Source organism: Homalodisca vitripennis, chromosome 4 (genome assembly GCF_021130785.1).
Source record: "Homalodisca vitripennis isolate AUS2020 chromosome 4, UT_GWSS_2.1, whole genome shotgun sequence".
NCBI classification, from domain to species: domain Eukaryota; kingdom Metazoa; phylum Arthropoda; class Insecta; order Hemiptera; family Cicadellidae; genus Homalodisca; species Homalodisca vitripennis.
Genome location: NC_060210.1, coordinates 90,711,073 through 90,728,906, shown reverse-complemented (window position 1 = coordinate 90,728,906; position 17,834 = coordinate 90,711,073). Strand labels below are relative to the sequence as shown.

General features: G+C 34.4%; 1 protein-coding gene across 1 annotated transcript; it reads left to right on the top strand.

The window, feature by feature from the left end:
• Positions 1 to 5,124: 5,124 nt before the first annotated feature.
• LOC124361118 (mucin-5AC-like) lies at positions 5,125 to 17,768 on the top strand (the record flags this gene model as incomplete). Its single annotated transcript, XM_046815153.1, is given in 8 exon segments — positions 5,125 to 5,390; positions 5,878 to 6,270; positions 6,272 to 6,662; positions 6,664 to 6,711; positions 6,713 to 7,754; positions 15,675 to 15,900; positions 15,998 to 16,072; positions 16,182 to 17,768. Coding segments are annotated over 8 exon segments (3,402 nt in total), but the record flags the coding sequence as incomplete, so codon positions are not given.
• Between the last annotated feature and the right edge of the window lie 66 nt (positions 17,769 to 17,834).

Sequence of the window (17,834 nt, the reverse complement as noted above, 5' to 3'; positions counted from 1 at the left end):
AACTAGATTAGACAATTAATATGTATTTCTTGTAATTAATATGTATTTCTTGCAATTAATATGTATTTCTTGCAATTAGTATGTTATATACTGACTTGAAAATTTTTATTAAATAGCTTTTACCATGCAACATTTTTTTTATCAGGTAATTTTTGTATTATTATAATATATTTTCTTGGTAAAAATACCCATAAGGTTTGGTTCTAACAAAATCCACTATCATCTTAAAAAATTAGTTTATTTCATTTTCAATAACATTAAATGTTGTTAACTTTTCAGTGTTTACCAATAATGGTAATAATTACAGTTTTTTAAATTACTCGTCAGGTGCTACTGGTTTTATTGTTGAACTGTTACCTTACTAAGGGACATGCATGGTTGTACTGAACATGAAATAAGTCAGTTATTTGTAACCCAATTTCAAAAGCAAGAATATCCTTGTTTGTTTATAAAATTTTCTATAAAATGTCAATTTTGTAAGTGTAATAAAACTTCATTAGATATTTTAGTTTAAATAATTGAAATACCCATCACATAAATATGTAACTGTTAAATTAAACAATGTTTTATTCATGAATCCTAGTAATAAAAAAAGTTAACAGAGATTGGATTATGTTGATTGATTTGTTTGAAAATATGATTAAAAAATAAAAACACATACATACAAACAGACAATTTATGAAAAGAGATGGAGCATTGCTTGTATTTAGGTTTTGTTTATTTTGGCACGTGGCACAATATCTTAGACAGGCCCATACTAAGGCCGGGGTTTTTTTAAACAATTTTACCGGGGCCGTGTTGACAGATGTGTAGTGGCAGGACATGACGGGCCTTACAAATATCTTTTCCGGGGCCCGCCAAAGCTGAGTGCAGTCCTGATACTAGTTAATAATGAGAGTTTTTAAGTTTCCTGGATATTGGGTATTTCGGTCTCATTCATTGTTTGAAATTGAATAGGAAATATTAAAAAGTTAAACTTTGGCTCAAAATTAAAATATATCTTTTATTGGTGTAAGAGTATTTTCTTTAGCACTTGACAACTGCTGTAAATTTTCCATCATAGAAACACTCTCCAGCAGAAAGATTAATAAAAATTGTTTTACATGTGCTACATAATATTACATGAAACACATGAAAGGCAGGAAAGTGTTTTTAATATGTTTTAATCATATTCAATCTATGCATAATTCGTGTTTTACCCAATGTTCAACAAACTGAAATGAATGCTTAAATATTTCTTGTGCTGAAACAACAGAAAAGCAAATGATGTGACATCAGCTCTATGATCATGGGTGACATCAACACTTTGATCGTGAACAATTAATCGTTGCTATAAAATTGTAATTGTAAACTCCACTTAACTTTATGTGTATTTTATGCTTTGAGATACCATGGTTATCTGAGCTAAGTCAGTAGCTTCTTTCTTTGTAACCTTGGACAGTGGTTAGTTCTGGATCAGGTACAGTATGATTCTGAAGCTGGCTGTGCTACTGTTTGTGTCAGAGGCTGTCGCTTTCCCCTTGGGTGAGAGAAGGATGAAGAGCTACACTTCTGGAATCATGTCTGCCAAACTGAGTCCAGAGGTGAAAACTTATTTGTTGGAACAAATTCAAGAACAGATGTCTGAAATTAAGGGGATGAAAAATAATCAACAAGCAGCAATTCCAGACTACATTTCAAAGTTGAATCAACTGCAGCATGCTCTTTCAACCCTTCAGCAGGAGATTAGATGTGTTTAAAACTTCACTTGTCAAGGTTTGCACTTTATTTCACAATAATAATTATAAAAACATAATGTATGAAGACTAAAAAATGTTTTTGTTTAGTTAATACATTTTTTGATACATTAAAACAATGGCTGTTTATATTCTACTTTATAAAAATCTTTAATTTAGAATACCTTATACAATTATATTTAAGAAATACTCTTTTTGTGTGTAGCTTGATTCTTAGTAATGCATTCAGACCATGCAAGTTCAAGTTGGCTAAAATTTAACTGATAAAAATATATAACAAACAATGTTTAACCGTAACACTATTATACTGAGACAAGAACATTCGTGCAGCTACAGATGGTTGGGAACTTTTGAAATTAAATGAAATTTTTTTTTATTTTTCCAGGCGAAATTAGGACTACTTTTGGTGTCCACATGACTGTTGCGATGTCAAGTTTTGTCAGTTATAGTGTATTAGAAGGTGAAACCCAATCATTTTGTTATTTTAAAATGTTATTACATTTAAAACAAAGGTCAATTCACATTATGATTATACAAGAATTTCAAAGTTAAAATAAAACTCTAGATATTAAATCCAACCTATACATTCAGAACCTAAATATAGCTTTTTATAATTCACATAGCATTTTATTTAATTTTAAGAAATTGCCCTAATTGTTGTACAAAATGAGAATAAAAAAATTAATGGAATGCACAGTACTGAATAATATACTGAGTATAATAAAGAGAATTAATCCTTGGAGTACATTAATAGGCATTTGGGATCAGAATGAAAAATGTATTGTCACCTAACATTACATAATGTAGTAGATAAAATTTACAATAAACAGGTATCTTGTGAATATACATATTATTTAATTACCCTTTAATTCTGGAATAGTAAACTAGAATATATTATAAAATATGACTATATAGTCTAAATCAGTGTAGCTACCAAAGCACCTATAATATTTTTTCTCCAATTCTTTTTAATGTTTACACTATAACAATTACTGCAACGCATTCTAGAAAATTAATATGTATTGATGATGTTGCCTTTATATCACACTATAAAAGTATGTACAGTGTGATGGTATGTAAAGATACGTTAGAACTTGTTGCCCTCAAAATCTTCTTATGGAAGCAAACCCAACTCCTCCTGGATAGTGGCAAAACTAGGACTTCGCTTTGAGGGGGGGGATTACCCCAGGAAGATTTATACCACTTCCACTTATCACTTCAGGCTGGTTTATACCTTCCAGTTGAACCTACAACTGGGTACACCATAACCAATAAGTCACTTACATCTGAAGAACCCTATGGATGTCCAGGAGCAGTTTGAGATGCAAGTGTAGATCAATGTCTAGTCTGCTGTGGAGGATGATCGTTGGAGTTGGTGGAGCTACTGAAGTGTTAAAAGCAGTCACTAGCCTAGACGTACGGGCGTGCTACCCCTACCCTCTTTGACTGGAAAGGCTGGTATAGAGCTGGCCTCCCCTTCCTCCCAAAGTGACATGACTGAGATAATGCCAACAATCTTTCCTTGCGGGTCTCAAAAGGAAGCGGTCCCATCCCTAATTTTGCCCACCCTGTCACTCCAGAAGCAGTGCAAAGTTCCTTTTAGGATTAAGTGGAATGAGAGTTTTCTCAGCTTATTGTCCCAAGAGAGCAAAAATAAAATATTTAACTGCTGCGTCCCAGACACGTTGGATTGATGCTATATGAATATGTTATTTATTTTTAGGGCTATTGGGGAGATTTATATCCCCCCCCCCCCATGAACGGGATGAACAAAAGCAGGCTGCTTTCATCTTAATAATACAATTGATAAATTTATATATAAATATATATTTTTAATCTAGATTAAGAACTTCATTCAAAAGACACCAGTAAGGACTATTTGTTATAGCATTTAGTTGTTTCATCTTTAAGACCAATTCTGTGTACATCACTTCCAAGTTTTACATGTACGTCACTAAATTTATCCATAGTGTTCTAAATTGTAGTATATTTCTGGTGTTGTTTGATAAACTCTTGTGCATGTGAGAAAATTAGATGTCCAATTTAACAACCATGAGGCCGATCAGTGGCACTATCTTGGTTACTACAACATCTTGGTTTCTGACAAAGTTTTGTTCCAGAATCCCTTGTCATAATAATAATAATAATAATCTATGTATTGCATTTTTTAAACAATTTAACATTGTATCGCAATCGTCATAAACAAAAATAAATAGTCCCAACTATACCTTCATACATATTCACACTTACAATTCATACATTCGCTCAGACACATTCAAACTGACTCCAGATCCAAAGCAAACATATACATACCGACTCCAGATCCAGAGCAAACACATACAAACTGATTATTTAAATACTGTGCAAATTTAGACCTCCCAGCGGCTCATCATGAATTCATCGACAGAATAAAACGCTTTTGACACCAAAAGGCATTTGAGACGAGTTTTTAATTGATTTTGATTGATGGAATTTTTTATACTCTCAGGGAGCTTGTTGATGAGTCTGACACCAACTTGTTGCGGGAGGTGTTGTGATAACGTCAATCTGTATTGGCTAGTTCGAAAATTGTCCCTGCCTCTTGTCCCATATTGGTGAACGTCACTGCCACGAACCAAATCACACTTTGATTTGCAGTACGTGATCACCTCAAGAATGTAGAGGCAGGGCAAAGTCTGGGGGGGTGGGGGGGGGGGGGGGTGGGGGGGGGGGGGGGTGGGGGGGGGGGGGGGTGGGGGGGGGGGGGGGTGGGGGGGGGGGGGGGTGGGGGGGGGGGAATTCATATCTTTTTGCTTTTGAGATAATATTTCTTTATAAAACCGTTAAAATTGTAATGATCTACTTAAATTACTACCATTGTATTGAAATACATGTGTTTAAGGATCCTACAGCTCCTTTTTGAAATTGTGTTATTGTGTTAAAATGTGTGTACTGTTGTCGAAATGATAACTCTTGATAGAAATCACAGAATAAACGATATGTAGACAGAGTACAATTATATGATGTGTATTTTGTCATGTGACATAGTAACAAAACGTGATGAAGTTACTTAGTTGGACTGATTGGTAAGATCTAAGTTCTGTTGGGTCCTTCCACAATCTACTGTATTGGTTTATTTTAAAATTCTTGAAGGCTTGAAGGTAGATAGAAAATGTGTTAGAGAATTGGCTAGTGTGAAATATTCTTGTTAAGAATATTGTGTTGCTTTATTAAAAATATTGTTCTTTCTCAATTTTTAACAGTACAAATAAAAGAGAAAATAAAAGTCACAAACCTATTACAAATCTTTTTGAAATTTATACAAAAATATAGTTGAAGTAAATTTTTTAATTCTAAGTGCTATAACATTTTTTTTTGGATGCTAAGATGGATGTCATTATAAGTTTGATCTCGCAGAGACTCATCAGAGGGTAATCTGTGTGCGGTGACACCGGAACCAGCTGGGGAGAAGAAGTCACACCTGGACTCGTTGAAGGAGTGGGGACTGCGCTTACTTCGGCCGAGTGATGCGAGTGCTGTGGTGCGGCTGCGAGAGAGATCAGCAACGCGCTCACAACGCAAGTGGGATAGGGAAGAGCCAACTCCGCACTCAAGCAGCGGGAATTGGAGTGCTTCCTCAGAGAGCGGGTCTACTGCTACTAGCCACCACCCCAGGTACTGTGACCTTCCATACAGCATGTACAAGTTCCTCTTAAGAAGTGGCTTTGCATTTAACAGTATAAGTGTTTATCAGGTCTGGAAGTCAACAGTGAATTCTATAAGAACAACAATTCTAGCTAATCTAAATTCATCAAAATAATAAAAAAAACACACCACAGCCAAACTTGGCTAGCTTATGAGACAAAATGTTATTTGTTAGTATGTTGTTTTTGTATATAACAGCATGGATTGGTGAATTTGTCGTAACTAATAATTAAAATGCTAAAAAAGTTTTTATACATAATTTGCTAGTTTTTTATACATAATTGGTGAATAAAGGAAATAGTCCTTGTGTCAATAAGGAAATTTACAGTAAAAATAAAGGTTTTTAATATACAAATATAAATGGTTGGACCAACATTATAATATTTATGGACATCTTTTGCGAACAAAATATAAGTTGAGAATTTTGTTTATTTCTATGTTAACTCATTTGTTAAAGGTCAAGCATAAGCAGTGGGAGCACATGTCAGAAACACGGACGGCGACCAGTGATGGCGTCCACATCATCGTCAGTAACCAGCGAGAGCACCTTGACCCCAGACGATGGGGAGACCTGCTCCATGTATTCCTGTGACACAGAAGGTTATTACACCTCCTTCCACCTGGACAGTGGGCTCAAAACCCTACGAGAGGAGGAGCCCTTGCCAGCCCTACACACCACCTCGGCCCTGTCCGGCAGTCGTGGCAACACTTCCACTCTCACTGCGGACTCTGAGTATGAGCTGTTCGGCAAGGGCTCTACCTCCACCACAGCCAGTTCTGCTGGTACAGTCTGCACCACTTTGCTACTACCACCGGCGCCCAGTGTTCCCGAACGTGTCAATAGTCAGTTTGTCCTCGTCATTACCAGAACGTGGTGTCAAGGCCCTGCACAGCCTCAGTGTGAAAGATCCCAATCTCAATAAAGAAACCTCAAGCCTGAAAATAGAGAAAAAGACTGGTATGAAGGTGGACATGAAAAAGTTGTATGAGCAGAAATCAAACCTGACAAAAGAGAATGTTGCGAGATTGAAAGAGGTGGAAGAGAAGAAAGCGATGATAACAGTGGAAGTGCATCATAGCGGAGATGGAGCGTTAGGACCAGAGAAATGCGGAGACTCTCCTGATTCTGGACACAATACTTGCAGTTCACCAGTAGACTCAATTACTAGTCCATCAATTGATCTGGAAATGTCTGAATGTTCTGATTTGGAAGGAATTGACAGAGTGGAGAGAATAAGAGTAAAAAACAACAATAAACTCAAGCAGAATACCCTCAATGTGCGTGATAACCTCCACCGGTCAGTGACGATGAGATGAGCCTACACACTCTTAGAGGACCAGTAGATATGGGAGATTACGTTACAATCGCAGATGTTAAGAGTCCCGCTACTATTTCTCCTATACTGACGAGAGAAACTGAATACGTGTCCTTGAATGATCTCCCTCCTAACGATTCGCTTGAAAGGAAAAGAAGACAAGGAGCAAGAGTTACTTTAGATTCTGAAGGTAAAGTTGTATACTCTTCTGACAGTTTAAGGAGAAGGAAAGCAATTCACACGACACAAACGTTTGAACCAGGACCGAATGTTGCTACATTGTCAAGCCCAGTTATGCCGAGGATAGCAAATATCAGGCCAGTAGTCAGCAATGGAAGTCCTCGTCTAGGTGGGCGGTCACATTCACCTTCCTCAACACAGATAACTACCCCTACATCAACGTTAACAAGACAATCCCAGACACAGAAAGTTTCTAATGGCAATGCTCAACAGCAAAGTGAACCCGAAACATTTTCTAGTCACACAGACTCGAGTAGAAAACCCCTCTCTCCAGTCTCATCAAACCGACCGATGTCACCATTGGTTTCCTCTACAAATCAAAGAAACTCCTTAACTAAAAGTAAAAGCCAACAGTATTTTCCAAAGTCTGCCTATGGTAGAGTTTCCCCTGGTCCTCCATCTAAACCTATTTCTCCTTTGGTATCACCAACCAATCAGAAATCTCCTAATGGCCGTGACGGTTCAAGACCTCTGTCTCCTACCACAGTGTACCCCAGCCACCGATCTATGTCCCCGAAGATGGTTGTGAGAGCCAAGCAAGTGGCGAAAGCCGTTAGTCCAACACCTCAGAGAGGAGCTTATGTAAGGGTTCAAGAAGTGCAGGATGGCAACGAAGATGACTTGAAGAATGTGGTGAAGAGGAGTGATAGTTACCGTATGGCAAATGATGAAACTAAACCATTCAACCCTAACTCACTGAGTCGCAAACAACAAGGTATCGCCGTTGTGGCTGGACCCAGCTTGCTCACGGCCATTCAGACTGCTCGACCTGGCAAAGGTAACATTACCAAGTATGACAATACTGACATATGGTAGTCAACTTTTAGTGTAGAGTCTGTCCAACATCCTTTACAATGATGTTATTAGAAGTGTGGAATTTATATTGTACAGTTTAGCTCGTAGTTTAGCTGTTTTCCTTAGACATAATATTTTTATTTAGTTGTTAGCTTGAATCGTTTGTTTCAGATAAAACATGAATAATGCACTTAATTATTTAATTGTTATTAAGTTTATAATGTTGTTAGTTCTTTAGTTATTGTTCTAAAGTTTATTATATATAACACTAACTTATTGGTTTTTTATTTCTTTTTTTATATTTTCAATGTAAAAAAGTGCAACACAAGTATTTTTGTCCCTTTTTATGTAACGAATGTGTAAGGATTTATCAAATTCCGCTATCACTCAGGCCAACCATAGTTTTCATCAAACTTACAGCTGATTCATTAGCTTAAATCAGCGGGAATCAATCCCACACACTTGGGCACTAGTACTCAGAGTTCAGATACTGGACCAATTGAATATCATAAGTGTTGTCATTAATTTGAAAGCTCACTTGAGCAATCAAGCCAACAGCTATATTTATCTTCTGTTCATGAAAATCTTAAAGTTAAAGATTGGTATTGGCACTTATGTTGTTTCTAAAGCAAACAATTCAATCTAATGAAGCTTATATTGTGTACATTACTAGTTTAATGACTTGTTTTGTTTCTTATTTTAGATTTTAACTATGTACAAATTTGAAAAAAAAATATTTATTATTGTTTTGAGTTTACTTGTACTATTCCAGATAAGACAAAATTTAATGTAGTAGAGTACTGGTAGTCGTTTATAAGTCATTTTGGACTATGCACTTCCATTTTTTTAACCCATTATAATACTTTAAAATTAATTTTTCCTTTCAATTGAAATGTTTCCATAAAGATTTGTTTATTTTCAAAAAGGAATGTTTACCAAAATTATAAATAAATTGAAGTTTGTTTTGTATTTATGTTTCTTGTTGCATGGTTTGAGTAAGTCACGATCTGCACTGGCTTAGTAATGTCACAATGCACAAGTAATCTTGACTAGATTTTTTTGCCTTTAGCTTTTTAATAGTGTAATTTATTTGTTCCTATGTGAGTTATAGTTAGTTTGTATATATGACTAAGAAAACTTCACACTAACTTCACACCTGTAACATCAAACTCTATCACATCTTATTATTTTTAAATATTTTTATTATTGTTTCAGAACCACCATTTATTCACAAGACATTTAAAAGATTGGTTAACTGTAATATTGCTTCATGGATTATGTTATTGTTATCAAACTAATTTTTCTTGTTTAGAACTAATATAAACTGTTCAAAAACTGGCCTTATTCACAAATAATTTACTAAAACTTTCTGAACAAACATTCTGAGATGAGATGAAAAAAATTAACCTGACAGTTTTACATAAAATAAATAATTATTTAAATGACAATCTTGTATTAATTTTAAAGTTAAAACCTATACAGAAATAAAATCTTTATTTATGCTATAACAATATATTTCATATGAAAAATTTTATTTGTTTAAACCTTTTTTATCTGCTGGCACAGATATAGGGTTAGGTAAAATAAAGTTACTTTGGTAAATGACTGACTCGGTAATTTTAAGTAGTTATCCTTAACTCATCCCTGTTAAGGATAACATTTAAGACTGAAGTGAGAAAAGAGTTAAGGACCTAATAACGACCCTGAGCAAGACTATGTTTTAGACATAGTGACCAAATACTAAACTCCATGAGATATCTTAATGTTGTAATTATTATACAATTTTGAATAAATTTAATTTGTTCTTGTAGTATTTAGTTGTACATTAGATAGAACCTTACTTTTAATCTAGTGATATTTTCTATTTATGGTTGTGATATTGTATATATTATTATTTTCACTATTACTATGTGAATAAGAGCATGGTTTTCTCTGTAGTTTGCCTGTCTTTTTGCTTTCTCCATTTTGTAAATATTTTCTCTCTGGGATGCTAACATATGCAGCAGACCTTTTAAAGATGCTTTGGTGTGGTATATCTTTCAGCCAGGGAAACTGACTTAATGTTTTATGGTGCTGCGGTTTATTTTTATATCCTAAACCACTGACAATAAAGGTAATTATTATTTTATGGAATGTACATTGTTTTTATAATCAATACAGAACAGATTTAGAATGCTAAAGAATATTATGTAACTGTTTAAAACATTCAAATTCAATTCTAACTTATTTTAACCACATTTTTGAATTTGATTTAACTATTATACTTTGGTTATGTAGTACTCTGATTTTGCTAACAGGTAAAAATACGATGCAACAAGTTAATTCTAGTTGAGTAACTTATAACCAACTTGAAAATATAGTAGATTTTGAAAACAAACAAAACAATTAAAATCGAATTTTAATAGGGTTATAAAACATAGTGGAGCGGCGAGGTTAAATAAATATATTTAAAGTTTTTATAAATTTATTTCATTTTTCAATAAACAGAATGAGCAGACTAATGCTACTTACTAGAACACTTGATAGAAAAAAATTGTTGTTTTAAATCTTTAATGAAGTCTTTAGTAAAATGATTTCCTGAAGAAAAGCTAAAGGATGTGAAAATATTCCAATTACTCCATTTTTTATACAGTACTACCTTGTTCAGTTTCTTGAAGTAGATTCAATCGAAAATTAATTAGTTTCGTTGACTAGTTAAATTAATATATTGGTTAAGAATACTAAAATTGAATTTTTTGTGAGCTCATGGTCAACATAATTTTACTTAAATTTATTTTTTTTGTACCCGTAAAAATGTTTTTCTAAATGATGTACTAGAACCTTTATGTTCCTCCAAAACAAGTTTCAACAAATAATTGAACTTATTCCCAATTCAGTTCAATGTTATATCATATGTGTCAAATCATTTACACTTAAGACTAAAAACACACACTACTACTATGGTTTAATTCTTAAGCTGATATGTATATTCAGAATACATACAAAAATATTGTGTTCTGAAGTATATCTGTGTTGGAAATAACAGAGCGGTATGTTTATTTCCAATTGGGAAACTCGGGTTATTGACTGAAAATCACTCTTTCTGTTAATTACCTCAAAGTATTGGCAAAGAAAGCAAAAGGACAGGCCTGTCAGAATTGTTGTGAATATTTTCTATATTTTGTATTTTATATAAAGTATATCATTTTTCATGGATATAAATTCATTTATTTATCAAACCCTTGGACTTTGCTTTGGGACTTGGGAAAATTATTGGGAAGGGTAGCAACACATTAAAGCACAGGCATACTTTTATCCTAATTTAACTTCCTTTGAATACTAATACTAATGATCACAGTAGCTAGAATACTTCCTACACACAAAAATACCTATTTTACTATGTTTTTCTTCAATACTAATGTAAAGAGGGATTGGCAAAGAAATAAATACAGGAATATTCATAATATAATATAAAATTTACTTTATAATTTAACTTTGAGTCATTCCTCTAAACAGGTTTACAAGGTTGAAAGTAAAAAACATTCTGAGATCAAGCAATTCTTCCTCAGTACCCTTTTTATTAATCTAATTCTTACAGCATTCTGCTAAATGTGCTTAATATTCCATCATGAAGTTTTAAAATGTGAAGTTCAATTCACAGTCACTGTAAATATGATGTGTGATACAATTGGTGTAAAACATGTTAATAATTGTAAATAAGGAAATTACTTTCTTTTGTAATGAAGGAAACTCAATTTTGATGAAGCATTTTTCATTGAAAACTTTTGTTCCTTAGACATTACAAAAATTTATTCAATCTGAAGCAGTCTACAATAATCTTCTATCACTACCACAAATCTTTAAGATCTACCAGTAAACTTTGGATAGAGAAACTTAAAGAGCGGATCACACTGCATACATTAAATTTGGTAGGGTTGACAATTTTGCTCCGATAAAAAAAAAACTGGTAAAAAATACTTGCCGACAAATTTTCTCTCTACTTAAGAACAAATAAGATGGATGATCTGAATACTTGTGGTTATCAATGCCATTGGTTATCTTGTATATTAAACTTAAAATCATTATATGTATTTAAGCATTTAGACCATACAGAAATAAAAATTAAAAAAAAGGTGGAAAATATGAAGGACTTAAAATTAATTCCTAGGACGCTTATGGTGATCACTTCAAGCAGGCATGTGACATAATCACTTCCTAAGGACGCTTATGGTGATCACTGCAAGCAGGCATGTAATGTAATCCATTCCTAAAGATGCTTAAGTCGATCACTTCAAGCAGGCATGTGATGTAAATTACACTTAATTGACTAAATGAAGTTTTTTTTCACTTGAATAGTACTTTTCCTGTGGCCCTCGATTAGGGCAGTAGCGGATTTGGATGTTCTTGCAAACAGTTCGGCCAATATCTGATAATGTGATTGTTAGTATAAGTGAATTTGTTGCACTCAGCCACTATGCAAGTGATTTATGGTGGTTCTGCTATTTCTTAAATTGTCACTTACTTTTCCTCTATAGATATACTGATCCAAGAATTGGAGTAATGAGGATTTAAAAATATTTTTCCTTCCTGAGGGAAAAAGGACAGTTTGTTCCCGCGCTTAGTCCTAAAAGGACCTTTGCACCTCCCTTACTTTATTTTTTTGTGTCCTCAAAGTCCGAGGCTTTTGCAAAAACCGATCAGATTTGAGGGCTCCTGTTCTCTGATATCCTTGACTGAGGATATATGCTCCCAGGAATCTTTTCCAAGTTTCTAAGATGGCAGGACAATCCAACTAGATATGCTCTGCTGATTCCTCCTCTTCTCCACAGAGTCTACATTCGTCAGTCTGGCTAAGGCCCACCCTCATAAGATGTTTCCTTAGGGGGCCATGTCTTGTCAACATTTTTTATTTTAGTCTTATATCCTCCTCATTCTGATCTAAGAGAGCTGTCCACCCTTTAACGTAAGGAGAGATAAATATTTTGGATAGTCTTAATCCTGAGGCTCTAGTCCAATTAATGTTTTCTTATCCTCTTTTCCCAATCTTTGACTAGAGCTTTACTGTTGGAGAAGGCTATCCCGCAACCTGGCTCAGGCCCCACCATTATGGACTCTGCTCCCTTTTTTGGCGAAGATGTCTGCTTTTTCATTACCATGAATGCCATCATGACCCGGAACCCAACTGAGTATTACTCTGTTGTTCGTTGCCAGCTCAGCTAGAGCATTCTTACATTCCCAGACTGCTTTCGAGTCAAAACCACCAAGAACCACCAAGTTTTTTCTTGATCAAGTGCCTTTAGTGCAGCCTATCAGAAAGTATGAAGTATTTTAATCCTTTTGTCCTCATTTGTATGAGCCTTCTGGAATATGAGACCGTATACGGGTTATCAAAGGAGTACTTCTTAACCGTTGCATCTGACACATTGGTTAGCATTCCAGCCTCAGGAAATATTTGCATTATCATCATGTGGCCTTCTAAGGAGGTAGTATTTATTACCTTTGTTCTTAGAAGCTTCATTGCACTTAGAGTGGCTGTTCTCATCACCTCCTGCCCCAGAGGAGTGTATCCCAGGATTTAAAGATTAGTACAATTAGTTATGGCTCCTTCAAGTAGAACCTTAAATCTCAGCTTATACATGTTTTGATTGGCAAAAATAAACTTCAATGCATTATGCAGTTTAAGGAGAAAATCAGTGTCCTATTATTGTGCCTTATATAACCTCTCCAGGCAGCATGAAATCTGAACTTTAATATTCCGAGCCTGTCTAAAAGGATCAATGTTTACTATCTGATTAAGAAGCCAAAAGTCGAACACCTGATCTGTTATAAGTAGAACCTTGAAGGTGGATTTAATGTGGGGAGAATCTTACAGCTTATAACCCCTCAGCAAACCTATCTGAATAAGTAGGTGGGCTTCTCACAGATTTGGTTACCCAGGCAGGAGTAATAATATTACAGATTATACACTTCTGTCAATTGACAACTCGTGTTCTTGTTTAGATGTTGTGAGGATATTTGTTGTTAAACCATAAGTAACTTTTTCTGCTATATTGATTTTGTGTGTTTATAATAAAAATAACAAGATAAAAGTGACAGATGAGATTAAAAATATACTATTTAATACAGATGTAAAAAGTTAAAATGGGTTTACTTTGTGACACACATGAGTGGCTCTTTAATCTAATCTATTTAAAATAATACCAAATTTGACAATTTTTCATATGCTTTGCTTATTGATAAATATTATAATTAATTGGTATTTTACAGTTGAGAGCTCTCAGAATTTTTGAAACATTTTTTCAACTTTTTAAAAAATTAAGTACCAGTTGTACTGGGCATATTGATTTTAGCGTCATAAGAACAATGTTAAATAAACTTCAAACACTTTCAAGCTCTTATTTTTGTGTTGGAGATGTCTCATTATAAAGATTATTAATACACATCCAAACACGGTTTTTATATTGGTATTGATTTTTCAGAATAGTCTCAAACTTTTTCAAAATTTAAGAAGCAAATCTCAAAATTATCATATTGTCTACAATTAAACATAAGGCCATTAAAAAATGTTTTGAGGTTTAACATTGTTCTTATGGCGTAAAACCCAATATTTCCTCATTAGTCCGCTTCACTATAACCTTTGTTTCTTATTATCCACCATCTTATTTCTTTTCAGTCCACATTCTGGTATTTTATGCTGTAAACTGGGTACTTAAGCTGTATTTTTATAACACTAGTTCTTGATCGCCAACATTTTGCACAAGTCTGGATTTGCACAGAGCTATGCTTGATCTTGTAGCTTGAGTGTTTGCACGGCTTAGCGAGTGTTGCTTGTATTAGTTTGTGTGCAATCTTTCTCTCACCATTATTGTTCAAGGTAAGTTCTACTCTCTTTTCATTTTAGATAGTCTACTGTGTATGTTGTAAATATTTACATAACATCTGTGTAGCACTCACAAGATTTATTTTTGTTGTGTTGAATATTAAAAAACTAACAGAGAAAGGTTATAATAATGTAATCAAAGAAAATAAATTTTTTAATTCTTTGATGACTGCGCTAAATATTGAAAATAACAATTCTATTGCCACAAAATAAATTTGTAAAATTTAGTTGTAGTATAGACTTTTATTAATCATAGATTTATTCACAATATAAACTAAATTCAATGTTTACTAATGTTGCAAATCCAAATTAATAAACTTTATAAATTAATAAATCATAGAGTATAATGTATCATGTGTTCAAATTTTTTGTCACTTTATTATATTTCTGTTATGTTTAGAGGCTAATTTACTGTTACGGGCTTAGTACCGAAACATGTCAGTGTAATATAAAAAAATTAAAATGTTTCAAGGCTGCTTTTTCATTATATATTGTTTATAATATATTTATTGCATGTTTATTGAGTGAATGTACTATAGTACATAAATGTGTGTGTGTATATATATATATATATATATATATATATATATAACGTATATAATATATACTTTAAAATGTAAAAATGCTTGGAACAACAAAGAAAATATAAGCTACTATTTGCACAGCTGATGTTAATTTTCATGTATAAAAAAAATTTCAAAAGGGAAAACTTCTAATTTACAATTATAGTTTAAGTAAAGTCGCATTAGGATTTGTCTTTAAATAAATCCTATGAATTCACATATCTTAACTATTGAAAATGCTGTTTTATCTGGCAATGTAAATAGAGTCATTTTAGTCTTCTTCTTTAAATTTAAGGAAAGCTATTAAATCATATTATCCACAGCATTTTTAGATAACACCTCTAAAAATACCCTAAGAATTTCTGACTAATGCACCAAACTCTTTCTAACTCTAAAGGGTTAATAACTGTTTTTAATTGCAATGGTCATTATCTTGAAAATTTAACCTAGTTCACTCTGTTATCATTTTGCTATGTTCCAGATAACGGTTTGCCAAAGCAGAAAGTGACAAGTCCTGCAGCTCCAGTTTCCTCCACACGGCTCAGCTCTACTCCTACCAAAGATAACAATGCCAATCTGGACTTCAGTACCAATTTGTCACCGATACATCCCAGAGCATCCACACCCACATCTCGCACTGCAATGGACCTCTATGCAATCATTCACGAGTCAAAGAAGAAAATCATGAAACTCCGAGAGAGAAAATAGCTCCCCCACACTGTCTGAAAAGGTAAATCGGAACCAACAAACACCCACAGAACCTATTCCTGTGAGACAAATGGCTGAGAGTCATAACATTGGTAGCAACAAAGTCAACCTGCCAATAAGTGAAAATGTCCTGAAGATGAATTCAAATGCCAGAAGCTCACCTTCTGAGATGTCACTAAAGCAAAGTTTCAACCCCATACAGAAAATTAATGAGAAAAGATTGAAGAACACTCTTCCTAGCACACAGGAAAGGATTGTACAAAGTGGACCTGAGATGGTAAGCCCCTACTCCTGAAAGAATTCAGAATGTTCAGAAAAATTTAAGAGATTCTCCTTGTTCTGCCATTTCTACTCCGGAAAGAATTTTTACTGACAGAGTTGCAAAGACTGCTCCTGGGTCTGGCAATTCTACTCCTGAAAGAATGCTTGTTGAGAAAAATTTAAGAAACTCTCCTTGTTCTCTTAATTCTAATCTTGAAAGGGTTTTTACAGAGAGAATTGCAAGGACTGCTCCTGGGTCTGGTAGTTCTACTCCTGAAAGAAATTTCAGAGTAATTTCTGAAGGACCCAACTGGCCTAAGGCCATTCCTGCCTCGCATGTTCCTAATCTTAGAAGTTCTCCTTCACCAACTTATGATTATTTAAATTTAAGTCCTTCTGGACACTACCAGAAGAATAGATCTCCTTCTCCTTTACTGGATAACCAATACCCTTCCTATCCTGACTACAGGTCATTACCTAGGATGGGACGGGACAGTCCGAAGAACTGTTCAACTAATTTCTTGCCACAAAGTCCTGCCAGACAACATGTCTTTGCACCAAGAGAATCGTTAACATGGGATCGAAGGATGCACTCTCCACAACATTCCTCATTTGCCTCTGATCGACACGGGAGAACTCAGCCCACATCTCGAAATGACTTCAAGCAGCTGCTTCTTCGAGCGAATTGGGGGACGGCAACCTCCACTGGTTCTGCAGTTGAGAGACTGAAAAACAGGACATCTCCAATAAAAAATAAATCCTGGAAATCAGATATTCTCTCTTCAACAATCCCTGAAGATTGTCGAGAAGACGATGAACAATCTGATCGAAAAACCCCAGACAGAAATTCTGGAACGTACACTGAAGGGGTTCCTAAATCAAGTGCCTTAGTCAGCCAGCAATGTAAAATGTTTGACAACAACAGAGTAAGTCCTACAGAAAAGAACAGAAATAGCCCAACGCTGGAAACAGCACTATGAATATAATGGTATTAGTTTATTTTAGAATTGAAAGTTGAAAATTGATATTATCTCCTAGACTGTAGAGAGCTATAAATATTGATAAAAAGCAATAATGCAAAATACAAATATACTATGTAATATTAGGACTGGGACATGTTTGATTCTCTTTCACGCTTTTTTCTAAAAGTCACAGAATGAGACTGTAGTGATATATTGTGTGGTATTTATTACTAGAAAAATAAACCATAATAGGAAATAGTTCCGTAAGTTGTTTTACAGTAGTTTATTTTCTTGCCACTTGGTTTTGGGCTTTCATTTCTGCTGCATCCTTATCTTTCCCTGAAAGCTATAATGGATTGTGGCTTGTAGTCCATCATAAATTTGCTTATTGACTCTAAGTAGATCTTAGATCGTTACAGCATAAATTTGATCTGCATTTATTTTATATCATAAAAAGTTAATGTTTGTAGAACCAATATTTTAAATCAAGAAACAATCTGTTGGTTATTGTGATGTATATATTTCTCTAGAAATTCCTTAATGATCTCCCTAAGGAAAAATAAGTTTGTGCATTTTTTCTGACGTTAAAGTCACTAAAGGTCAGATATACCTCAATCATCATTCCAGCATTTCAAATCATATGTTGGGTGGGGGGGGGGGGGGGTGGGGGGGGGGGGGGGTGGGGGGGGGGGGGGGTGGGGGGGGGGGGG